General features: G+C 38.2%; 1 protein-coding gene across 1 annotated transcript in view; it reads left to right on the top strand.

Annotated features, from left to right (window-relative positions):
- Window positions 1-25537, top strand: part of LOC125234794 (peptidyl-prolyl cis-trans isomerase G) — a 37234-nt gene extending 11697 nt beyond the window's left edge. Inside the window, exons 11-20 of the mRNA XM_048141199.1 lie at window positions 1204-1288; window positions 2553-2627; window positions 3704-3769; window positions 11996-12104; window positions 13215-13424; window positions 14395-15129; window positions 18785-18860; window positions 19823-19913; window positions 24293-24350; window positions 25279-25537. Of these exons, the coding sequence (XP_047997156.1) occupies window positions 1204-1288; window positions 2553-2627; window positions 3704-3769; window positions 11996-12104; window positions 13215-13424; window positions 14395-15129; window positions 18785-18860; window positions 19823-19913; window positions 24293-24350; window positions 25279-25348 (1575 nt within the window). The 3' untranslated portion in view covers window positions 25349-25537. The remainder of the gene's footprint in view (window positions 1-1203; window positions 1289-2552; window positions 2628-3703; window positions 3770-11995; window positions 12105-13214; window positions 13425-14394; window positions 15130-18784; window positions 18861-19822; window positions 19914-24292; window positions 24351-25278) is intronic.
- The last annotated feature ends 2157 nt before the right edge of the window (window positions 25538-27694 follow it).

Raw genomic sequence — 27694 nt, 5'->3', positions numbered from 1 at the left:
GCTAGCATAAGAATCTTATTTGGAAGTAAGTATCACCAGACCCTAAAACAACTGTCTATGCTTCTTCTTCCTCCTACCCTTACCCCACGTTATGGGGGGTCGGTACAACACGTCTTCCTCTTCCATTCTCCCCTATCTTTCGTCATCTCAACACTCACATCTTTCTTCCTCATATCCTCTTTCACACAATCCATCCAGCGTTGTTTGGGTTTACCCCTCCCTTTCCATCCATCAACCTTCGTCTCCAACATTCTTTTGCCTATATGACATTCATCCCTCCTCATTACATGACCGTACCACGCCAACCTGCCACTCATCTTTTCCGTTATAGGCGCAACTTTCAAACTTCCCCTAATATACTCATTCCTGATCCGATCCATTCTGGTAACTCCACACATCCATCTCAACATTCTCATTTCCGCTACGTGCACTCTCCTTTCATCCTCCACCTTTGTCGCCCAGCATTCAGATCCATACAATACAACAGGCCTCACAGGTCGTCTTATGCTCAGACGAAGGATACTATAGACGGTTTTTTTTCTGGGACTATGAAAAAAAAATTTAAGAATCACTTTAAAAAAACAGTTTTTTTTCTCAGTGTAGTATGTAGTTTTTTTTTTCTAAAGTACGAAATCTCAAAATTTTAAAGTAGTTAATACTTTTATACGGTTTTTTAGACTTTTTATGTTAACTATTAAACGAATTTAATCAAATAACTTTAATTTCTGGTCTTATAAAAGTAACTTTTACGAAATCTGTATTTGGTAGTTATCACTTTTTAAATACCTATCCAACAATATATCACACGTTGGGGTTGGAATGAAAAAAAATATCATCCCCCACTTTACATGGCTGTTGATAACACCACCAGCCTTCTCCACGCTAAACGCAGCATCGGGTATTCCCCAATAAACGTTTGTATACTGAATGTTAATTGAATTAAAATGTACGTTATTGTTATTGAAACATGTTACAACTCACGAAAAACCGTTATTGTCGTATTATTTGTTCATCTGAAAAAAAAACATATTTAGAAAAAAATAAATTTGCTCGGTTTTTTTATTATGTTTTTTTTTCACAATTCTGAAAAAAAACATTTGGTTTTTTTTCTATTTACAACCCTAAACAGGCCTCACTAAGGCGAACTTATCCTGTTTTATATTTGTATAATGGTTAACGTCTCATGTGTTTGTTTTATATTAGAGATCGGAACAGGAGCGCGCAGACAGGGAACACCAAGAAGCGAAGAGTAAGCCGAGTCGGCCGGACCCCAAACATACTCGTGAGCGTAAGTCACAATTATTTATTAATAAAAACGGGTCGGGCCACGCTCAGTGTAGGGTTCCGTAGTTTTCCGTATTTTTCTCAAAAACTACTGAACCTATCAAGTTCAAAACAATTTTCCTAGAAAGTCTTTATAAAGTTCTACTTTTGTGATTTTTTCATATTTTTTAAACTTATGGTTCAAAAGTTAGAGGGGGGGGACGCACTTTTTTTCCTTTAGGAGCGATTATTTCCGAAAATATTAATATTATCAAAAAGCGGTCTTAGTAAACCCGTATTTCATTTTTAAATACCTATCCAACAATATATGACACGTTGGGGTTGGAATGAAAAAAAATATCAGCCCCCACTTTACATGTAGGGGGGGTACCCTGATAAAAAAAAAAAAATTCATTTTTTATTTTTGCACTTTGTTGGCGTGATTGATATACATATTGGTACCAAATTTCAGCTTTCTAGTGCTAACGGTTACTGAGATTATCCGCGGACGGACGGACGGACGGACGGACGGACGGACGGACGGACAGACAGACATGGCGAAACTATAAGGGTTCCTAGTTGACTACGGAACCCTAAAAATCAAGCATTACGATACAAGTGTGGAAAAGAGGAAGCACGGAACGAGTGGCGATAAATTAAAACTTGACCAAAGGGACACGAGTTGCTTTAAATCGACACGAGTTATGAACATTATGGCCATTCAGAATAATGTACGGACGATAAGGCTTCCAGAGCTCAACGAGGGTGGGGTGTGTTGGTGACGGAAGGACCTACGGAACTAATTTGTTCCGTTATTGTCCTTTGAGTCGTCGGCAACCCAAACCCTCCTTAGAACTTGTACATTCTTTTGCTGTGTACTTAGCACAGCAAAAATGAGTGTACAAGTTTCTAATGGGTTGGCAACGCGCACGTGACACTCCTTGAGTTGCAGGCGTCCATAGGTGACGGTGACCGCTTTTTATCAGGCGGACCGTATGCTTGTTTGCCACGTTTGTACGTCACACCTCGGACACTGGTGATCAAATATATGAAAGAGGCGCGTTCCTAGCACACATTCTGAGCTCGTGTAGGTGAACGCGTACCATGCTTGTATGAGTGAGATATGGCAGGTCGACTGTTCGCGTTTTTGACAGGCGACAACTCTGAGGTAGCCGAGGGGGTGGGCGGCACTTTCAGCGGGGAGCGGGAGTGGCCATACTGTACGATAGTACTCTTTATTATACTGTTCTGACGTAGTATTGAAAAAAATGTATTCCGTTTTGTGACAGGCGCGGTATCAGGCGGCACTCCGGAAGGTCCCTTCGAAGAGAAAGAGGAGGGCGAATGCGATACTACTTTGGTAAGTGATATAGGCTACTTAACACTTTTTTAAAGTCAATTTTATATTATTTATAACTGTCCAATTAACCGAAAAAAAAAACCATATTTTACGACTTGAAAACCACAAAAAAAAAGTTTTAAAGTTTACTTTAACTTAATTAGCCAAAAACATTATTAGCCATGTTAATCTATAGATTGTTTGCGCATGACGTAAATCGAATTGAGCACAAAATTTTCTGACATTTTAGTTAGGAGTTCATCATGTCAGTGATTGACTCGGCATGAAGTTAAGTTAGGTTCTATGACGTCACTACACGTCTGACAGCGTTTTCGGTGACCAAAGTTAAAATAAATATTACACACATTTTTAATCGAAAATACGTAGCCACCATACACTTGTAATACCCAAAATCTATAAAAATTGGTTTCTTATGTCAAATACTACAGGAAACAATTATTTCTTGTGCCAAATTCGATAAGAGTCTAGTAACCTATTTAAATATGTCAGTATTACAACTTAGATTTTCTTTTATATTTATTTTTACTAACCATATTCATAATCATCCTCCTTGCGTTATCCCGGCATTTGCCACGGCTCATGGGAGCCTGGGGTCCGCTTTTGACAACTAATCCCAAGATTTGGCGTAGGCACTAGTTTTGCGAAAGCGGCTGCCATCAGACCTTCCAACCCGAAGGGTAACTAGACCTTATTGGAGTTAGTCCGGTTTCCTCACGATGTTTTCCTTCATCGAAAAGCGACTGGCGTATTAAATGACATTTCGCACATATGTTCCGAAAAATTCATTGGTGTGAGCTGGTGTTCGAACCCGCGACCTCCGGAACGAAAGTCGCACGCACTTACCGCTAGGCTACCAGCGCTTCACTAATCATAACTAACCATATTCGTAATATCGTCTGTTATTTATGTAAATAATTACCTTGCGTTTCGTTTCCTGGTTCGTCTTGGCGGGGGCACGGTAGTACAGATAACGCATTTCATGCCAATACATAAGGTTTCGTTCACACGCTACGACAATTATGAGGTTTGTTGATAATCCATAAATGTATGAACCTATTATTTTAATTTATATTGTTTTAGAACGGTCACGTCACGAGAGAATCGACTACAACGCTCTGGACTTCGAAGAGGACATAGAACATGATGGTATGTGTTATTTAGTTAATAATCTATCAGTTAATTTATAAAACGAATACTTACCGCGCCGAGGTTACACGTCACACGGCAAGTAAAATTGTATATTTCAATTCAATTCAATATTTTGTAATATTGTCTTCGGTTACCGCGATAGTTACTCATGAAATAAAACTATGGAAACGGATTAATTGGCGTATAATGAATTTACAATTCATCCCGACGTTCGTCGTCAACGGGCGACTGAGGAAAACTTAAAGTGTGCAAAAGCTACCCACATACAAGAAATATTAACGAACCATGACCTTAAATAATATAGATTTATAAGGCAGGTTCATACACTATAAATAAAGCTAGTTATACAATATTCAAAAAAATCTATCTAACCTTGTATTTAAGGTGGCTCGCTTAGGTTACCCGAAGCTCAGGCTGCGTTAGATGGCGTTAATCTGCAAATTACCAGTCTTATTTTTTTTGTGGAGTCGTACAGGCATTTATATACTTTCAATTATGCTTCGCGAACATTTAATATTAAAATTGACGTATTACAACAAACATTCAACTTCTCATTGTAACGTTAATCCCATCAATGTAAATAAATTTACTATTTTACACTATTTTTAAGTACCACTCACACATACAAACAGTGTTTTTGTATTCCTTCTAGTCGATAATTTCACGCGGCGACAGCTTGTTTAAATAGCCTTGCGGTAAATACGTGCCATCGCATGATTTGCATGGAAGTACTGGGTTCGAATCCAGGACTTTTTCTCTTTTTTTTTTAATACTACGTCGGTGGCAAACAAGCATACGGTCCGCCTGATGGAAAGCGGTCACCGTAACCTATGGACGCCAGCAACTCAAAGAGTGTCGCATGCGCGTTGCCGCCCCATTAGAAACTTGTACACTCCCCTTTGCTGCGTGTGCACAGCAAAAAGGAGTGTACAAGTTCAAAGGAGGGTTTGGGTTGCCGACGACTCAAAGGACAATAGACGGAACAAATTAGTTCCGTAAGTCCTCCCGTCGTCAGCACCCCACACCCTCGTTGAGCTCTGGCAGCCTTACTCACCGGCAGGAACATAATACTATGAGACACTATTTTTTGTTTTATTATTATACATAAATGTATATGTACTCGTACAGTAGTTACTGAGCGTTTTCCACAAAAAAGATTAAAAACCTATTCTCTTACATGGTAATAATTTTTGGGTTCGTCGAACTCAGAATTTCTAACATAATTATCCTAATCTGATATTTTTAAAAATTCCAAAAAAGTATAGATAAATTTTAGTTTCTAAACTACGATTTGAATGTTTTTTTTTTTCTAATTGTTTATTTTCGATGGAGCAAGGGTATTCAAATCGCTTTTGAAATCTTAAATTAGTAAATGAAAATGCAATAGTTAACTGAGTAACGTAATGCTTTAAAAACTCAAGTGGACATTTTTTATCTAAGGAGTAATTTCGATAAAATATTATATTTAGCGAGGGTATTAAAAGTTGTGTTTTATATCTCAACTTAATAAATAGAAAATCAAAATGACAATAAAAAAATCAATATGTTCTCTAATAGATCAAGAGCCCAGGCCCGCCAGACCTTCCTCAAATTCTCAAGGATGAAACTTTGGGACAATGTAGAGTTCACATCGGCGTTTAATGTGTGCATATTTTCTAGTTCGGCCCATCGGCCAATTTTTTGCTATCAAGTGATGAAGGTGAAAAAAAAAAGTGCTTACTTTCCTTAAATTCTCAAGGCTGATTTTTATATATGTGTTAGAGCACGTTGTTAGAAATTGGTTATCATCAATGCCAGACCGTTTCCGCCGGCCATAACTTTTGCCAGACGCGACAAAGTTGGCAAAAAACGACTCTAACTTACCTCATTTTCTCAAGCCTGATTTTGATATATGATACGCAGGGACCTATAACTAGACCGTTTGTAAGCAGCCAGACCAATCGGATGGACCCAACCATCCGCCAGACCGACTTAAAGTTTCGATATGAGCATTAGTAGAATTGAAATATTCCGGGTCTATAAAAGCTAAAAACTTGAATTTTCTACATTAAGCTACGTGTATATTGTATACTTGACGTAATAAGCGACTTTCAAAAATTTTACTTCTAAGGAAATAAAAAAATGAAAGTTTATATGTGGTGCAAGATTAATTTTAAGCTATGAATTTTATTTACACTGCGTAAGTACATGTGTATTTTATTATAAATATAACTTTTACCAGACGCGACAAAGTTGGCAAAAAACGACTCTAACTTACCTCATTTTCTCAAGCCTGATTTTGATATATGATACGCAGGGACCTGTAACTAGACCGTTTGTAAGCAGCCAGACCAATCGGATGGACCCAACCATCCGCCAGACCGACTTAAAGTTTCGATATGAGCATTAGTAGAATTGAAATATTCCGGGTCTATAAAAGCTAAAAACTTGAATTTTCTACATTAAGCTACGTGTATATTGTATACTTGACTTAATAAGCGACTTTCAAAAATTTTACTTCTAAGGAAATAAAAATATGCAAGTTTATATGTGGTACAAGATTAATTTTAAGCTATGAATTTTATTTACACTGCGTAAGTACATGTGTATTTTATTATAAATATAACTTTTACCAGACGCGACAAAGTTGGCAAAAAACGACTCTAACTTACCTCATTTTCTCAAGCCTGATTTTGATATATGATACGCAGGGACCTGTAACGAGACCGTTTATAAGCAGCCAGACCAATCGGATGGACCCAACCATCCGCCAGACCGACTTAAAGTTTCGATATGAGCATTAGTAGAATTGAAATATTCCGGGTCTATAAAAGCTAAAAACTTGAATTTTCTACATTAAGCTACGTGTATATTGTATACTTGACGTAATAAGCGACTTTCAAAAATTTTACTTCTAAGGAAATAAAAAAATGAAAGTTTATATGTGGTGCAAGATTAATTTTAAGCTATGAATTTTATTTACACTGCGTAAGTACATGTGTATTTTATTATAAATATAACTTTTACCAGACGCGACAAAGTTGGCAAAAAACGACTCTAACTTACCTCATTTTCTCAAGCCTGATTTTGGTATATGATACGCAGGGACCTGTAACCAGACCGTTTGTAAGCAGCCAGACCAATCGGATGGACCCAACCATCCGCCAGACCGACTTAAAGTTTCGATATGAGCATTAGTAGAATTGAAATATTCTGGGTCTATCAAAAGCTAAAAACTTGAATTTTCTACATTAAGCTACGTGTATATTGTATACTTGACGTAATAAGCGACTTTCAAAAATTTTACTTCTAAGGAAATAAAAAAATGAAAGTTTATATGTGGTGCAAGATTAATTTTAAGCTATGAATTTTATTTACACTGCGTAAGTACATGTGTATTTTATTATAAATATAACTTTTACCAGACGCGACAAAGTTGGCAAAAAACGACTCTAACTTACCTCATTTTCTCAAGCCTGATTTTGATATATGATACGCAGGGACCTGTAACTAGACCATTTGTAAGCAGCCAGACCAATCGGATGGACCCAACCATCCACCAGACCGACTTAAAGTTTCGATATGAGCATTAGGTAGTAGAATTGAAATATTCCGGGTCTATAAAAGCTAAAAACTTGAATAACGAATTGAATTTTATATTATAAATAACGTAAACAAGGAAAAAACAAATTGGTGCAGTGCATTATAAATTAAATATTCAATTCAAAGAAGTAAACAATCAATGTTACAACGGTATATAACTAAACGAATTTCCTTTCTCCTACAAAACATGGTAACATACCTAAGTGACGAACTTTAGAATTACAAGTTTAGGAAGTTTAAACATTTGTACTCAATACGAACATCATCAACCCCGTTATAACCCATGTCGGAGATGCTGAATTTTCAGACACGAATAAATTTTTGGCATTCTTCAAATACATGTATGCCGTTATAAAAAGTTTAGAATACTTTACGTGTGTACACAACATATACACTTATACTTTCCACCTCATTTTAACTGAACTTATATAAATGCTTAAATAACTTTTGTAGTATGCGAGGGATTTGACATTATATGCAACATACACATAGTGCCTTTATACATAGTGTGAGGTCCCTCGCCCACAAATTAAAAAGGATCGATCTTAAAACTAATTTTAAACCACCTTGTTCGACGACCGAAAAAAAGTTTAATTTACTTTTCTTCTTTAAATTTATAATAAAATACACATGTACTTACGCAGTGTAAATAAAATTCATAGCTTAAAATTAATCTTGCACCACATATAAACTTTCATTTTTTTATTTCCTTAGAAGTAAAATTTTTGAAAGTCGCTTATTACGTCAAGTATACAATATACACGTAGCTTAATGTAGAAAATTCAAGTTTTTAGCTTTTATAGACCCGGAATATTTCAATTCTACTAATGCTCATATCGAAACTTTAAGTCGGTCTGGCGGATGGTTGGGTCCATCCGATTAGTCTGGCTGCTTACAAATGGTCTAGTTACAGGTCCCTGCGTATCATATATCAAAATCAGGCTTGCGAAAATGAGGTAAGTTAGAGTCGTTTTTTGCCAACTTTGTCGCGTCTGGTAAAAGTTATATTTATAATAAAATACACATGTACTTACGCAGTGTAAATAAAATTCATAGCTTAAAATTAATCTTGCACCACATATAAACTTTCATTTTTTTATTTCCTTAGAAGTAAATTTTTTTAAAGTCGCTTATTACGTCAAGTATACAATATACAAGTAGCTTAATGTAGAAAATTCAAGTTTTTAGCTTTTATAGACCCAGAATATTTCAATTCTACTAATGCTCATATCGAAACTTTAAGTCGGTCTGGCGGATGGTTGGGTCCATCCGATTGGTCTGGCTGCTTACAAACGGTCTGGTTACAGGTCCCTGCGTATCATATACCAAAATCAGGCTTGAGAAAATGACGTAAGTTAGAGTCGTTTTTTGCCAACTTTGTCGCGTCTGGTAAAAGTTATATTTATAATAAAATACACATGTACTTACGCAGTGTAAATAAAATTCATAGCTTAAAATTAATCTTGCACCACATATAAACTTTCATTTTTTTATTTCCTTAGAAGTAAAATTTTTGAAAGTCGCTTATAACGTCAAGTATACAATATACACGTAGCTTAATGTAGAAAATTCAAGTTTTTAGCTTTTATAGACCCGGAATATTTCAATTCTACTAATGCTCATATCGAAACTTTAAGTCGGTCTGGCGGATGGTTGGGTCCATCCGATTGGTCTGGCTGCTTACAAACGGTCTAGTTATAGGTCCCTGCGTATCATATATCAAAATCAGGCTTGAGAAAATGAGGTAAGTTAGAGTCGTTTTTTGCCAACTTTGTCGCGTCTGGAAAAAGTTATGGCCGGCGGAAACGGTCTGGCATTGATGATAACCAATTTCTAACAACGTGCTCTAACACATATATAAAAATCAGCCTTGAGAATTTAAGGAAAGTAAGCACTTTTTTTTTTCACCTTCATCACTTGATAGCAAAAAATTGGCCGATGGGCCGAACTAGAAAATATGCACACATTAACCGCCGATATGAACTCTACATTGTCCCAAAGTTTCATCCTTGAGAATTTGAGGAAGGTCTGGCGGGCCTGGGCTCTGGGTCTATAAGATAAAATTGATACCTTCGGCTCTCCATTCTTGCTCGGTCAATAAAAAATACGAAATTTATATCCAAAAAAATACAAAAAGTTTATAGAATCCTGGGAATCGAACGCACCTTCACGGCGTGACAGACGACTGTACACCAACGACGCCATTACATAACACGCTGTTCCCGACGAAATTGGGCTATACAATATAATTATTTAAATATAAATAATAATGTCAAATCCATACGTCCATACTAATATTACAAATGGGAAAGGGTGTGTGTCTGTTTGTTTGTCCGTCTTTCACGGCAAAACCGGAGCGACGAATTGACGTGATTATTTAAGGGGATTTAGTTGAAGGGATGGAGAGTGATATAGGCTACTTTTTGTCTCTTTCTTACGCGAGCGAAGCCGCGGTCAAAAGCTAGTTTATTATAAATGGGAAAAGCTGGTTACTCTATAATCTGAAGTGGAAGAATTCGTTGTTTGACCAAAGATAATGTGTGTTTGTTTGTTTGTCCGTCTTTCACGGCCAAACGGAGCGACGGATTGACATGTTAGAGAGATTGAGATAGTTGAAGGGATGGAGAGTGACATATGCTACTTTTGTCTCTTTCTAACGCAAGCGAAGCCGCGGGCAAAAGCTAGTACAGCACGGGTAGCATGGTCGCGCGATAGACGATAAAATATCAGGCCGTCCCTGTCGCACTATTAGTAAGTGCGATTATAGGGACGGCCAGATGTTTTATCATTTATCGCGCGACCATAATTGCCTGCCTGGACCAGATTATATTGATGATAATTATTATTTGTAACCATTTAGTTAATATTGTCTTCAGTTACCGCGATAGTTACTCATGAAATAAAAACTATGAAAACGGATTAATTCGCGTAATGAGTTTAAAATTCATCCCGATGTTTCAAACACTTTACAGCGTCCGTGGTCAACGGGTGACTGAGGAAAAATTACAATGTGCAAAAGCTGCCCATATTCTTGTATATAACCATTTCGTTGTTGAAGAAAAACATTCACACAACAATAACATAGGTCAACCAGCTCAGTAAATGCAATACTTTACTAATACTATGCCCACACTATGACCTATGTAGGTATAATGTATTATACCAGACGTGTGTATTTTATTTTATCAACAAAGGCATAATAAAGGATTGTATTGTATTTTTGTATGAAAATAAAAAATAGGAAAGCAATATAGTAATAGTCAAATATTCCATTAAAAAAATAAAAAATACTTAATAAATCCATAAAAGTTCAAATGATTAAAAAAAACTTCGGACTCGAACCCACGATCTTCTGCATCATAGTCAGTCGTTTGACCGAGACGCCATTTCGATTTACATTAGCAGTGTCGAAATACACGATATGTATCTTTGTTGACAAAATGCGTCATTATTTCTGAGTCTGCTTGAGTCAACTAAACCAATATCTTTAAATAATTACTTGTCAAGAGCCAAATGTCACTGATGACAATGTCAACTAAAAATGCGCGAAATATGACGGCTCTGTGTCTGTACACAAAAATTTGGCACGCACATTTACGTAAAATTAATAAAAAAATCACATGGATTTGTCCATGATTTCTGTATGAAACAATGTATTTCATTCACTACCGCGACGACGGATAATGTATAGTAGATGTATGCGCATATTTTTATTTAGTTGTAGTGTGCGGTGACTAAATAAATGGTAGATGTTTTTTGTATGGAAAGCGAGCCACCTTAACACATTCGTTACCAGACAAAAAGTGGCGCACTGCGTCAGAAACGGCCGTAATTTATAATTTATAACCGCCCGCTTGTATGGCGAGAACCCGCCTAGCGGGTTCACCGGTATCTGAGCAAAGTTCACGAGTGCCCACCAGGCGGGTTTTTGGTTGCCAAAGTGTTAAACGCTTATTTTTTCAATAATCTGTTTTCCTAGTCATTAGTTTTAAGAATATTCTTTAGGTTAGATATAATAAGGGCCGGTTGCACCAAACCGTCTGTCACCATTAGAGCATTTTATTATGTGGGAAGGGACCTCTGCTGCGTGACGATGATGTGTCTGTCAAATGTGGTTGATGCAACTGGCCCTAACGGCTCAGCCACGACATTGTTCTAAGCGCGACAGAGGTGAGCGGCGGCCATATATTGGAGCGAGAGACAGCGATAGGACTTTTCATTCGCATGATTGCCTCACGCTCACTGCTGTCGCGCTTATGGCCGCTGTACACATGTGGCCAACGGTTCCACCAACCCTTGGTGGAACCCCTTGACCAAGATAAGTGTCGCTGTTTACACATTGGCGAACCAACCACTTCCCATTGGCTCTTAATGAAAGATGGACGTGGAATGGAAAAGGTTAGGAAATTCTACGTCATTTACGTTGTCAGAAAAATTCGATTGGCCACATGTGTACAGCGGCCATTTGATGTGTGGACAAAAAACCGACACCAGTGGGTTGGCCGGCCAGCTCTAGCACCAACCACAAACATACGGCCAAGGAGCCCTCTACACGCTTGGCCAAGGGATTCCACCAAGGGTTGGTAGAACCGTTGGCCACATGTGTACAGCGGCCATAAGTGTGTTCATGTGTTGGTTTAGAAGCGGCGCCGCACGCGCCGCGCCGGCGCCGCTCCCCGCGCCCCGCGCCCGAATCGCGCGCCGACATGCTCGCTATGGCGCTCGGCGTCGATCCGAAACACGACCAAAGGTAATTGACTCATTTCTATTTGTAACGTTCCGACTGTTGTATTTGTACTGTATTGATGAGTAATTAATCAATACGCCATCTCAGACCGAAACACAAAAGCTTTATTTCGCAAGCTAAACTTACACAGTGACAGTATGTCATAACACCCATAAACTATTTCATAAATATATCATAACTAGCTTTTGCCCGCGGCTTCGCTCGCGTTAGAAAGAGACAAAAAATTGCCTATTTCACTCTCCGTCCCACAGTGTGGGATCAGACCTCATTTTTGACCATGGTCTTTTTATTGTAAAAACCGGTAGCCTAGACCAAAACAATGCTACGACTAAAACTCCCGAATGTCAAATATGACTAGTTTACGAGAAATTATTTTTTGAAATTTAGGGCAAATGTACCCGAAAATTGACTAAAACTCAAAATATCCTGAGAACGGTATCGATTATCAAAAAATACTTTTAAGATAACTTATAGAACTAGCAATATACTATCGTATGGAATAATCAGCACGGTCCTAACATCGTTCATATCGGTATTAGAACCAAATTAGTCATTTTCGATTTTAATTTTTCTCGAAAGTTCCAGTACATTAGCATTTCTTTTATTTTTTTACTGAAAGGTGATTAGCTTCCCTATAGGCCATAATTATTGCATTAAGCAATTCCATAGGATCTAGAAATTATGGTGTGCTTAATTACTCTATGGGGATTTTATATGGGACGTTTAAACACCATAATTTCTAGATCCTATGGAATTGCTTAATGAAATAATTATGGCATATAGGGAAGCTAATCACCTTTCAGTAAAAAAATAAAAGAAATGCAGGAATATACAGGAACTTTCGAGAAAAAAAATCAAAATCGAAAATGACTAATCTGGCTTCGCTCGTATTAGAAAGAGACAAAAAGTAGCCTATGTCCAATATATGTAGGTGCTCCATCCCTTCAACTATCTCCAATTAAAAAATTACGTCAATTCGTCGCTCCGTTTTGCCGTGAAAGACGGACAAACAAACAGACACACACACTTTCCTATTTATAATATTAAGTATGGATTTACATATTTGATTCCTGTGATTGAATATATTTTACTGATTCTTATCATTTATCTCAGGGATCTAGACTCCCGCCATCCTCGCCGCCGCCTCGGCCCCGCCTCCACCGTAGTAGCCGCTGCCCCGCGCCTATCATCAGCAGTTGTCGCTGAACCCACGCGGAAACATGCTCCAAGCCAAGAGGAGAGGAAGCCAGCTGATGGAGAATATGACCCCTTCTCCATGCTGAGGAGCACGTTCCAGGCTAACAAGCCTAAGGAACCTGCCAGGTACTCATCATCACAGATTTATATGTACACTAACCCCCTTATTCGCATTGGACGCATTCTAACGCTGGTCGGATTACGCACGAGACAGGGTTGAATGGAAGAAGCGAGGGAAGGCCTTTGCCCAGCAGTGGGATACTACACTAGGCTAGTAAAAAAAAAAATCAGGCCGGTAAAGTTCGTTTATCCCTTTCCGACGTAAACCCAGTCACTGACAAACCCACACATGCTCCAAGCCACGAGGAGAGAAACCAGCGGATGGGCAGTCGAATAATCATACATGGATTTCATAGATCCGTACTCCCAGGCTACAAATCCTGCCACCAGCCAGAGCACAGAATATATAATAGTACAAGTACAGAAGGCCCACTGCTTTGATGTTCACGAAATGCCGCCTTTTTAAATACCTACAAAATTCTTACAAAGAAACGAGCCGCACGTGCGCGGCGTCCGGTGATAGGGTTACCAATGGCTCCAAACGAATTAATACTCACATAAAATGTTATACTATTATATTCAAGTCTTGGGTACTTTCTAGGTATATATACTGTATTTATATATTTTTGTTCAAGTTCCAACATCACAAGCCTTATTGAACGTTTCCGTGGCACTTAATCAGTAGTATATCTAAGTAAGAATGTCTTATAGTATTTATTTTATTCAATATGTCTATTTAACTAAGTATTATTAGCCATTCCACACGCGGACATCGCTTAAAAAAACCTCGCGACGTAAAGTAACAATGGAAAGTGCGAATGTGCATTCCGTGAGAACGCGCGCAACCCCTGAGTAGGCCGCGAACTCGCGGCCGCCAGGATGTACTTGTAGCGCGGCGATAGAATCGCGGAGTGAGCCGCCCCTGGTGTTGGTTAGTCTATAGGGTACGGACTACGGAGATTGATTTCATACAACCGGGCTGTTTCTTTACTGCTGAATTAGTTTAAAATGTATTAACTTGACTATTTGTCTACAGAAAAGAAGAACGTCCCGAACCCCGCCGAGAGCGTCATCAAGAGAAAGAAAAAGATCGCGAACACAAAGATAAGGAACTAGACAGGAAAGAGAGGGACGATAGACGCGACAGGCACAGGAGCGAGAAAGAAGATCGCAAAGACAAGAGGGAAGAGCGCAGCGAACGTCGCTCGCGTTCTAAAGAAAGAAGAAGTGAGAAAACTAGAGAAAAGTCCGATGACAGAAAGAGAAAAGATAGTGAGAGCGGCAGACGCAGCGAATCTCGTGATAATAGAAAGAGCGACAGAGATAGAAAACGCAGCAGATCCAACGAAAGAGTGAGAAGAGATACAGACCGAAGTGAAGATAGGAAACGCAGCAAATCTAACGACCGGAAAGATAGAAGACGTAGTAATGAAAGGGATAGAAAACGCAGTAAGTCCCACGAGAGGGAACGAGATAGGAAACGAAGCAGATCCAATGAGAAGGAAAGAGATAGGAAACGCAGCAGATCCAACGAGAGAGACAAAGATAGGAAGCGCAGCAGGTCTATTGAGAGGGAAAGAGATAGAAAACGAAGCAGGTCCAACGATAGGGAAAGAGATCGGAAACGTAGCAGATCCAATGACAGGGAAAGAGATAGAAAACGAAGCAGATCTAATGATAGAAGAGCGAGAAGGGATACGGAGCGCAGCGAGACGCGGGAAGAGGATAGAGATAGGAGTGAAAGGAAGAAGCGATCCAGATCCAAGTCTAGGTGAGTTTCATTTTTTTTTAATCAATGCTTCATTTGTGGAATATTAATGAACCATTGTGATATTATTTTATTATTAGGCTATGAAATTGTTTTTAGGGTTGTAAAAAACTAGCCATAAATGAGTTAAACATTTGTTATTAAAGACCCGCCAATTAGTTATGATTATATTATTAACTTAATATTAATTGTATTTGACAAGATTTTTCTTTAATTTTGATATTTTTAAATGGTCGTTTTTTTAATAAAGTGATATAGATTTTCAGCTAAAGGTAAGCTGTGACCAATTTTAATCGACATATTTGTAAGCTTCTAAAGAATGGTTTTAATTAACGTCCCTTAGGCGTCGCGAAACGCATAACATCAGGTGAGATATGATATTTTGGTGTTATTATGATTATTAGGCTCATCTAAGTTTTTTAACTTTTTTCCTTACTACAGCCAAGGACCATTTAATACTAGACTGATATAGCCCATACAAAAAAGCGTACCCCTGAAAAAAGCTTAGTTTTTGCTTTAAAACTAGATGGCGTTGTTTCGTAACCCGGGAGTGGAAAAAAACATATTTTCACACATATTTTTACTTGTTTTTATATTATACTATGAATAACTATCAGAAAACTTTATTTTAATATCAAAATATTGGCTCAAAACACAATTTTTACAAATTATATTTTTTGGTCGGCCTCGACGTAGTTGTGATCGCTTCGCTGGCTAAGTTTGTTCGCATGTTGTCTAACTATTGCCAAATAAAATGACTAGATGACGTTGGTGGACTAGGAAAATGTCATATCCGTTTCGTTGTTCATTAATATAATATACTTAGTGATAATAAACCTATATGTTGAGCTCAAATACGTTTAACAAAACGCAATCATTGTGCCAACAGATGTGACATCTGACATCCATGTCACATCACAAATGTCATTGTATGATTTATTAGGATTTATTGAATATTCATAATATATGGATATTAAATATTTTAGAATCGCAGCAGCAATGCGAGTAGAGATACAGAATTAATAACTGTATAAATTAATAATTGTATGACCAATGACCTCATACATAAAATTACCAGTTTAGGTGACAGAAGGCGAATCCAATTTGTAAACATTAAATGTGCTAAGGAAAAGAATCTTTCCGATTTTCAACGGGACACGGCTGAAGGGGCGAGCTGGTTTCGACTGCGCCCAATGCATCTCAATTGTCCAGAAAGTTCATTCGAAGATCATTTTGCTTATAATAATCTGAGTAATCACAGTGAATGGTTTGACAGTATTTCAGCTAACATGTAGAGAGACATGCTAGCTTCGTCGGTCAGGTTTCGTCTTGGACACAACGCGGATAGTTAGGCCGCCAGGTGTGGCACTTTTTGGATTACGTTTTTATAATAAATTAATGATAGTTTGTATTGTTTTGGTAATATATTTTCTACTCGTATACTACTCGTTTGGTACTCGTATAAACCTAAACTGAGATAATAAATGAATAAAAGGAAATAATTAGTGAAACTCTGACATAAGTAATAATTAATGAGACTAAATGCGTTTTCACATTATCCGATCCGATATCGGATGTAGGACTGATACCCCATACATTACAGGCGCTATCTTGGATTTTTTCCATTTAAATCCTTCCGGCATCCGATATCGGATCGGATAATGTGAAAACGGACTAAGACAATAGATACCTTGTTAGTGTTATATACCTATGCCTATGTATATCCCACCAAAAACATTCTGTAAAAATAGCCGTCTCGATGGAGCTGCTTGTTTATCTCTAAAAAGTAATGAAATCTACATAAAGTTCCTTACTGCGATTTCTTTATTATTATAGTTAACTAGCCTTTGCCCGCGGCTTCGCTCGCGTTAAATTCGAAAATCTCTCCACAAACTTCCATCCTCCATTCTAAGGAAGTGGGGGGATATAAAAAGAGACAAAAAGTAGCCTATGTCAAGTATTATGTCACTTTCCATCCCTTCAACTATCTCCACTTAAAAAATCACATCAATACTTCGCTCCGTTTTGCCGTGAAAGATGGACAAACAAACAGACACACACACTTTCCCATTTATAATATTAGTATGGATGTTGTGTGACTTGGCCGTTGAAGTGTAGCGGTGCTGGCGACAGATTGGTGCAATGGTGTCATGGAGCACCTGGTTATAAACTTCTTTATACCCTTGTGTATGAAGAAGTTAATAAGTTTCATATTCGATGGTCCGAGCTAAGGTTCGTAAAGCCATGAAGCCGAGCTGATAATCATTGTCGTTTGTCGCTAAACGCCGATCGAAACGCAGTCTGAAGTGGGTGATAAACGTATGATACGAGCAGGTATGCGTACTTATGGCTCGACGACCTTTTTCGATTGTGTGTCACCGTAAGTACGCGTAAAAACCGCTGCGCATAGTAGTCGTCCATCCAACGCGTACTTGCTCGTACGCCTATCACCCACTTGACGTCGCGCCAACACTTTATGGAAAAAGCGGGTTTTCGACATCTACCAATAAGATTTTAGACATTCAAAAATCTTCAATAATACTCAACTGTTTCGGTCGCACTCGTTCAAATATAGGATAGGATTGGTATGAGCGAGACGGTCAGGAGATTGATTGTCAACATGATATCTATCATAAACACCGTTCGAAATGGCCTCATTAAAATCTAAATTTTAAATATATTGAAAGTAATATTACTAATCATTGACGTCACGCTCAAAATGAAAGAGATAGAAAATTTGACAGTATGGTACTCTTTTGCATGATTGTCATAATTCAAAATAAGAACGATGGCTTGCGTTGTAAACAGGGACTGAAACATGACACGGGCCCCTAGCGTCATCTATATACTTTTCACTGTATCACTTGTAATGCCGTTGAACTACCGCGTGCGTATTTAAAAAAAAAAAGGACATTTTTATTCAAATGACACTCTTAGTGACATCTAGTGACATAGATTTACGGCTGCCAACGGGGTACGGTATTTAGTATGGACTCTGCTGGTCCTTTATAATCGTCCTTGCTACAGCTACGAATTTTCAGTCTCTTTTACTAAACCCCGTGTGGCGTCACCACCCCCTTTCTTCCCGTGGGTGTCGTAGAAGTCGACTGTGGCACAGTATAATAAAGAGTACTATCGTACAGTATGGCCACTCCCGCTCCCCGCTGAAAGTGCCGCCCACCCCTCTCGGTTACCTCACAGTTACCGCCTGTCAAAAACGCGAACAGTCGACCTGTCATATGTCACTCATACAAGCATGGTACGTGTTCACCTACACGAGCTTAGACTGTGTGCTAGGAACGCGCCTCTTTCATATATTTGACCGCCAGTGTCCGAGGTGTGACTGTGGGATATGGGTTAAATTGTGCCGTAGGCGAGAGACTGGCGAGACTGGCAACTGGTCACTGCAGTGTCACTATTTGGATTTCTTTCAACCCCTTTTTGCCAAAAGTGGCACTAAAACTTAGTAGTTCATGTGCTTTGCCTACCTCTATATGGGATACAGGCGTGATTATATGTATGTATGTATGTTTTACTAAACGGCGTGTATCCTCGCCCGTTGCATTACCTACATAGTCTCGCTCAGTAAATAGTGTAAATACTCACGTCGGGGATAGCGATTTAGCTTGGCTATAGTAATGTACTAATGTAATTTCAGAAGCACCTCGCCATCGTCTCGACGCGCCAAGCGTTCAGCCTCGGGAGGCAAGTCGCCTCATGAGGATAAAAAGAAGGTAAACTAATAGGGTAAACTGCCAGTAACTGACCCCCCTTCAAGCAACTGGACACCTTGTAATAAAAATGAACTCTATATAGGTATTGATAAACGGAATTCATTTTATCATAACGTGACCAGTTAACGAACTACAGTGGTTAGTATTGGAAATTGTGTATAAAAATCCTAGGACCAAGGTTCCAAGGACGACACCACGAATCCCCCAAAAAATGTTGTCGCTTCATGTGCCAAACACCCTGTATAAGTCGATGATTATAAAATGTGTGCCTGACCCTGTACTCATTTAAATCATTATGGTTAGAATGTGGTAGAAATATTGTTCTTCAAACTTTTTTTTATTATTCTGCTCTATACAGCATAATCGAAGTTGAGCATTTCTTTTTTTTTCGCCACTTTTATGAAATGTGATGTTTTTGAAAAGAAATGCAATTTCTGCTCAGAATCACTAGCTTTTTCAATCCTAGTAGTTAAAAAAATTGTCCCATATGATTTTTCTTATTTTGTTACCATTTTCCGTACATTAGACTTATATTGACCGGGATATAGACCGTGATTACCTTTTTGATTTTTGTCGAGCTCCCGATATTTCGACGCAGTTGCATGCATCATGATCACGGAAATCAATATAAGTCTAATGAAAATAACCGTGAATCATTCAAAACTCTTATTTTCCGTACATGTTGTGTGGGGTAACAAAAGAGGAAAGTAACAAAAATGTATGGAAATTCTGGGACACTTTTTGTCTCCCAGTGAGATTGAAAGTACTCGTGAGTACAATTGACCTAAAATTCCCAAAAAAAATCAAAATGAAAAAAAAAAGGCAAAAAAAAAGAAATGCTCAGTTAGTCCCCTATTTTTGACCGTCATACGCACGAGACGTTAACCGTTACAGATGGTTTTGTACAGTCAACCATTATGATAAGAAAAATAGACAAACATTTCTAATTCACTCTTACACAGGTGGAGGAGCGTGACGAGGCGCGCAAAGAGCTGATGGAGATCGTGCGACTCATCAAATCGAGACAGAAGGACCGCGAAACCAAAGCCCAAGGTAATATTATAATAAGTGTTATAGATAGACTGACGAGTTATTTACCATATTCCTTTTCCTAGCGTCATGCCGCCATTTTTGACGATGATTATGAGGGCATAGAGTTCTTTGGAAGGATTTCCACTGTTCCCGGTCCGGCGCGGCCTCCTCAGGCGCGCCCCGCCGAGGCCCACAGAAGCGGCCTCCTTTTCCACCGTGAGTCTCCACGTAGTTATAAATAAATAAATAAATATTATAGGACATTCTTACACAGATTGACTGAGGCCCACGGTAAGCTCAAGAAGGCTTGTGTTGTGGGTACTCAGACAACGATATATCGTCACTACTTTTAAAAAATCTCGTATCTCACGCTGTTCCTCAAAGTTAAAACGCAGTAAGTCTATATGCATTCCATACATACTTACTACAATTTTCTTTTCATTGACAGACGAAGATACAAGTTTTTTTAAAAGTAGTGACGATATATAATATATAAATACTTATATACATGAAAACATCTATGACTCAGGAACAAATATCTGTGCTCATCACACAAATAAATGCCCTTACCGGGATTCGAACCCGGGACCGCGGTGTAGCAGGCAGGGTCACTACCGACTGCGCCAGACCGGTCGTCAAAAGATTACTCACGGCTTACGGCGGCTTTTACACCGTGTTTCACTTAAGAGGCCGTCACGATGGGTAAAAATTCAGTATCTGTCAAATTACCCCATTTACACACACTAACGCACGTCACACTCACCAACATACTTTTCGCACACTACCGCAATTTACTGGAAGAGGTCAGTGACCTAAGTGAGAGGAACTTAAGACAGGTCTATAGTTTCACAAGATCAGTTGTAACGTTAAAATCCCATCAAAACCAAAAAAAGGAAATATGAGCCAAGTTCAATATTATATATGCCTTGGTTGTTGGCGTCAACGACAAAAGCAGTGAGATCTAAACGGGTGCCAAGTTCAATGGCAGTCCTCAAAATGTTTTATGACAATTGATGACATAAAATAACATTTCTTATAACTTTTATAATAGAATAGAATATAATTAATTTATTCGTTAACACACACACAAAATAAACGTTACAAATAATAAGACATAAACAAGAAGGAGATCCAACGAAATGGTCTAATCTTCCGATCAGACCATCCGGTGAAACAATCACGACAGGCACATAATATGTATGTCACAAATATCAATATAAGAGCCAAATTTAAGACGTTTATGTGAAATAGTTTTTGTTGTGAGGACGCCCATAGAGGCTCCAAATAGTTCGTGTAATATTACACACGATGTTGTCTGCCAGTTCGGTTACTTGAACTTGGCTTGACACGCTGCCGCGTGTTTAGATTGCGGACAGTGTCAATTTAGTGTTACCATCTCACACGAATTGACTCCGATTATTTTTCAAAATAAATTTGTGCAAACACCATATAAAATCAAAACAACTCTGGTGTAAAAAACAGTGCTTCGTTTATTCTAATTATAAATGGTTAAACCCTTTTCCGAATGAATTAAAATAATTCACTGTTCCTGATCGGTTTAGCCATTATAATATCCGTTATAAATGCACTGAGACAAAGGTTGAGGTTATGTATGAACAGAGGTTGACAGTCAGTTTACATGTAAAATTGTTGCCATATATAGAATTCTTCATTAAAACAATAATTTTCAAAATTTAGTTAAAGTTGTCTGAATCTAAGGTTACGTGCCCCGTGTGCAAACACCATTTAAAAATTATATTGAACGTAAGAAGGTAAGTCATACAGAACAATTTTGTGATAAGATAATATATTATTACAATTAATAATTTCGCCATTTACGTAAATAATCGTTTATAGAATATAATTATAATGATTAGTTCTGTTAGTTTTTTCATACGCCACACTGAATGTCTCTTCGCGATAGAGAATGTTACACACACTGACACACTAAATAATGTGACCAGTATAATGAAAATAAAGTCCAACGAGTTAAAATTAATTTTAAAACTCTTTCATTTTCATAAAGTTTAGAAGACAAAAAATACCTATATTTCTTATCATTGTATTAAAGTTACATATATTTTTTTATTTCTCAACAATAATAAGTAGTAAACAACACAAAAAAAAACGATTTTAAACTGAGACTCTTTTAGACGTGACGATATTTATTTACCTTATTACTTTTGAATACATTCATAGCACTGGCAATCTTTTTGTATCCGTATATGATTTCCAGTGTCAAAAACAAATGTCATTGGAGCAAATTTGGCGACACGTCCGCTCCGAACGAGCCCGATCGGGCGTCTGACTCAATAGAATCTGTTCGCAGTTTTGACGTTTGTATGGAAAATTTACGAAAGTTTATATTCAACATTGATTTTATTCGTTCTCTTTGTAAGGAAAAATATGAAAAGGTAATAATTCTGTAGTCCAGTTATCTAGCTTATAAAATAACATTATTTTAAAACTAAAACACGGTCATACATATTCAAATTTATGAAGATGCCGACAGGGGCCGACCGCATTTTAGTTACAACTTTAAGTAAGTATGTATCTAAAATTGGAAGTGTTTCCTGATTTGTATTACACACTATTTTGCATACACATACTTAAAGTTTATAATTATCAAGAAAGCCTTTTGTTTGCCTAAAAGGTTTTCGAAGTAATTGCCATTTGATTCGAAGTATTTTTAGACAAATATTGATGTCGTTTAACTTCCATTTACTGTATTTTAGTAGCATGATAACACACATGTAAACTACTGAATTTTTAGTTTAGGATATAAGTAATGCGACAACATCAATTTTAGCAGCCTAAAGTGTACAAAATTGAGCTCAGCTCACTCAGACGTGAGCACTATTTGCGGGTTTTCTTAAACTAGCGTCAGGAAAAAAATCATAATTAATTCAGGGAGTAACTTTTCCTTGATGTTAACTACTGATTTTGTAGATAAGAATACGCGCTGTTTAAAACAAGTGCTTTTCTTATCAATAAGTATATACTGAAACTAAAACCGGACGTAGAAAACTACCAATTTTACGATTTTCTACTTTTTGATATTGACGGCCTCTTAACACTAAAAACCTGAAAACCGTTTGTTCAGAATCGAGAGTAGAATCGATTGAGCTATATCTTGATGGGGGTAATATTTTTTGTTTTAATTTGTATTATTAACTATTGTTTACGTGACCATTCTACAAATTCGTAATACAACATTGTGCATATCATATTGCTAGAGGTTGTATACCTTTTTCAGTATTTAGGGGTATTAATACTGGCTGGTTACTTGGACGATTATTTTTTCCGCTACGAGTTTGACGTTGTGCGTCACTTTAATTTTAAAGTTTATCATAAGTCATAACAAATTGAACTCTTACCTAATTACAACCTTGTCATTTTGGATGTTAGGTTTAAGTTTGCTTACTGCGTCACCTGTCCAATTTGAAGTTTACTGTGACACAGTTTAACGTGCTTTACAGTGACATAGCTGTCTATTGGTAAACCTTATGTCGTTGCAGTAACGTACACAATTAATCAGTTTTAAGGTTTACGATGGTAGCTAGCAATTATTTTATTGAGTGTAGAGTTAAAAGTCGAGTAGAGCTGCACAGAAAATTAAATATTCAATTTAAAAAAATAATAATCATCAAATTAAAAAATGAATATTCTAGATACGTTTAAAAAATAATAACCTAACCACAAAATTAAAATTTTGAAAAAACCCCCGACCGCGACATAGTGGACCGATTTTCATGAAACATGGCTAAGAACACTCCCGACTAACTCAGCTTTCAAACAAAAAAAACTAAATCGAAATCGGTTCACCCGTTCGGGAGCTACGGTGCCACAGACAGACACACACACAGACAAACAGACAGACAGACAGACAGACAGACAGACAGACACGTCAAACTTATAACACCCCGTCGTTTTTGCGTCGGGGGTTAAAAGTCAGTTGGGGTGTCTGAGGTTTTGAGTGATACCGGAAACACGGTGTATTATACACAGCTCCGCTTTGACAACTTATCCCAGAATTTGGTGTAGACACAAGTTTTTACAGAAGCGACAGCCATTATCTGACCTGCTGCCGTAGCCGAATGGCATTTCTGCGACGCGAAATGAAAACGAAACGCTGCGAAAGGTAGTCTGGCTCTGTCGCGCCAATACGCAAGAGCGATAGAAATAGATATCTACGAGCGTTTCGTTTCGTGAGCGTTTGTGCCATTCGGCAACGTATCCTGCTAACTGAAGAGGGGTAGACTAGGCGCTATTGGGATTAACCCGTTTTCCTTACGGTGTTTTACTTCACCGAAAACCTTATTTACCACGAATTAATTTATTTACCATGTGTCAAATTATTTATTACTAAAAATATTACTAAACAAGCTTCTTATTCGCAGAAGCTCAGAAGAAACGACGGTCGGGGTCCTCTGCATCTGATCGCAGCGCCAGTCCGCGGTAACTATGCTTTACTTGGTTGGGATTTTAGCGATAAGGCACAAGGTCGCGCGGCAAACGTCAATGAAGACATGCCTCAGCAATACGGGCTGCCTCGGCCGAGGCACGTCTACATAACACGATTGCCGCGCGAGAGAATGCCTCGTGACGTGCATCGCTCTGTGTGGATCAGGATATTCCCATTTTTTGCTGTTTAAATAGTAAATGCAGAACATAAAGTTGTCAGAAATATAATTATTGGTCGTAAATGTAATACTGCTTAACTTGCGCTTTAAATTACAAATTAAAAAAAAAAACCTTTTTAAAATAGGGATGTACTAACTAGTCGCCGACTAGTTGGGAAAGCCAACTATCCGGCCACATTTGTAGTCGGCGATTAGTCGGCGACTAGTCGGCAAAAAAGGCCGATTAGTCGGCACATTATAAGTGATAGTAAAACAGTACAAACATAAATGAACAGCTGATATTGTTGTATTATGAACCTATTTGTTATGCCTTTGTTAGTCAAAACTGTGATCATCACAGAAAGAAATGTCCTAGGACTATCGGTTTCATAGGCAGGATTTCTACCCACTAAGCCAAACCGTTTGTTAAAACTGGAAATTGTATATCAAATTTTCAATATTCTCATTGATCTTTGAACCTTTAAAAAACAATGAAAAGCGCCAACAAAGGACCAATGTCATTCAAAAATTTTGATAAATTAGTCGAAAATTATGTTCTGGTCGACTAGCCGACTAGTTGGTCGACTAATCGGCCACCCAAGCGCCCGACTAGTCGGTAGTCGGCCTAATCAATAGTCGGTACATCTTTAGTTTAAAAGTACTTACAGTATTATGTGTAGTGATTATAATTATCTAATGAGTACGTAATGATTTATGAACCAATTTAGTGAAGTACATTATTGATTAAAGTTGGCTTGTTACAGTCGCCGGTCACCGTCGCCGCGCCGCCGCCGCTCGCGCAGCCCGCGCCGCCGCCGCTCCGAGGACCGATAGCGACATCTACTTTAAAACTCTGACATCTCCGAACAATACCCACCAATACATACAATGCTTGTTTACAAGATTCACTACACATCATCATCATCCTCCGGCATTTGCCACGGCTCATGGGAGCCTGGGGTCCGCTTTGACAACTAACTCCAAGATTTGGCGTAGGCACTAGTTTTGCGAAAACGACTGCCATCTGACCTTCCAACCCGAAGGGTAACTAGACCTGATTGGAATTAGTCCGGTTTCGCAACGATGTTTTCCTTCACCGAAAAGCGACTGGCAAATATCAAATGACATTTCGCACATAAGTTCCGAAAAACTCATTGATGCGGGCCGGGGTTCGAACCCGCGACCTCCGGAACGAAAATCGCACGCACTTACCGCTAGGCTACCAGCGCTTCATATTTATATTTATACTAGCTTTTGCCCGCGGCTTCGCTCGCGTTAGAAAGAGACAAAAGGTAGCCTATGTCACTATCCATCCCTTCAACTATCTCCACTTAAAAAATCACGTCAATTCGTCGCTCCGTTTTGCCGTGAAAGACGGACAAACAAACAGACACACACACTTTTAATATTAGTAATGGATACAAGATTCACTACACCAAAATCGCCAAAAGCCGGTAGAGTATAGGTTGTGTACCTTTCATGAATCAAATAAAGGGCGCTTTTGTACCACTGCTTTAATCTTGTAGTCGCCGGTAGAGTATTAAAAAAAATACTAACCCCCTTATTCATAAACGTACTCTTAAGTTATCAGGCCGATAAAGTTCGTTTCTCCCTTTCCGACGTATTGGCGTGATAGAAAAGGACAAACGAACTTTTCCCCTCACTAGCTCGGAAACACGTGTTTTGTCCTTTAATACCAGCGGGTAAAAACGCATTTTATCCACTAGTGGGTAAAGTAATTTGACCTTGAATAAAGTCAAATTAACTGCTTTAAAATTGATAAAAGTAGGTGAATCTAGTAATAAAGATGATTTACCACCTGTGGAAATACTGGAAGCAATGATAAACGCATTTTTTGCGTTGTAATTTCCTCGCTATAGTGAGAGGAAAAGTTTTGTGTTACACTCGGGTGCAAATGTATTTTACTTCTCGTGTGTTAAAAAACTCGCAAGTTCAGGATTCTATTCTCGAACCACTCGCTTCGCTCGTGGTTCAACTATAGAATCCTTTCACTTGCTCGTTTTTCAATTCCACACTCGGCGTTAAAATACAACTTTGCCCCCTTGTATAACAAATAACTATTATCGGCTTGATAGCTTTAGAGTACGTTTATGAATAAGGGGGTAAGAGTTTATCAGACTTTGGCGAAATGTTTTGGATATTGTTTGTCTTATATATCGGACTACGGCGATTAAAGGGTTAATTTAATAAACAAAAGAATTTTTTCTTATTTACTATTCTACAAGGTTCCATTTAAACTTAAAATAGGAGAGTATTGTATGGTAGTCTTGATTTTCCGATATTGCAATTTTTTTTTATTAGTAACATAGTAGATAAGGCAATGTTCTTTTAGTTTTGGTGAATTTGGAGACCAAATCAATTGTGAGATCTAAATTGTAAAAGGTAGACAAGAATGTCATACCATAAATTAAATATAACAAGATCATACCATCCCATACATTAAAATGCGACCGCCTACGAACGCGCTTACACTCCACCACACATAGATGGCGCCACAAAAAAAATGCCTTGTTGCCACCGATTATTTGTAGATTGGCATTAAGTGTCAATTCCGAGCCGTAAATCTATGTCAAAAGTGATACTTAACGCCATCTACAAGTATAATCGAAAGCTACAAGACATTTTTTTGTGGCGCCATCTATGTGTGGTGGAGTGTAAGCGCGTTCGTAGGCGGTCGCATTTTAATGTATGGGATCGTATGATCTTGTTATATTTAATTTATGGTCATACAGAGGGGCAAGTATAGAGTGATATGTTTTATGGGAAGAAGCGAACATCTTGGCTAAACATCCTTCCGGCCTAGCCCGTGACAATCGTTCACGCTCCAAATTCAACTGGCTATGTTGCTCCGATACTGTCCTGCAGGGCTTGCTCATGACTACCCGTCCTTATGTCATTTAATAAAATTGGAAAAGGACGTGTGATCTATGTCGCGGCGAGATACTGTCGCGCCAAGCATCAATCAAGAGCGATTGAGAGAGACATTTAGTATATGCCACGGAGCAATGACAATTGTCACTTTGGCTAGGCCGCCTGCACTTGCTGGTGTCTTTACTATAGACGAACATCTCGTAGCACTTTTCGTAGAAGCTAGACGTTGCAAAACATGCTACCTATACTAGGCACTAGGCAGGCAAGCATGGTTGCGTGATAAATGAT

Source organism: Leguminivora glycinivorella, chromosome 2 (genome assembly GCF_023078275.1).
Source record: "Leguminivora glycinivorella isolate SPB_JAAS2020 chromosome 2, LegGlyc_1.1, whole genome shotgun sequence".
In the NCBI taxonomy this organism is placed as follows: domain Eukaryota; kingdom Metazoa; phylum Arthropoda; class Insecta; order Lepidoptera; family Tortricidae; genus Leguminivora; species Leguminivora glycinivorella.
This window is presented reverse-complemented; position numbering and strand designations above follow the sequence as displayed.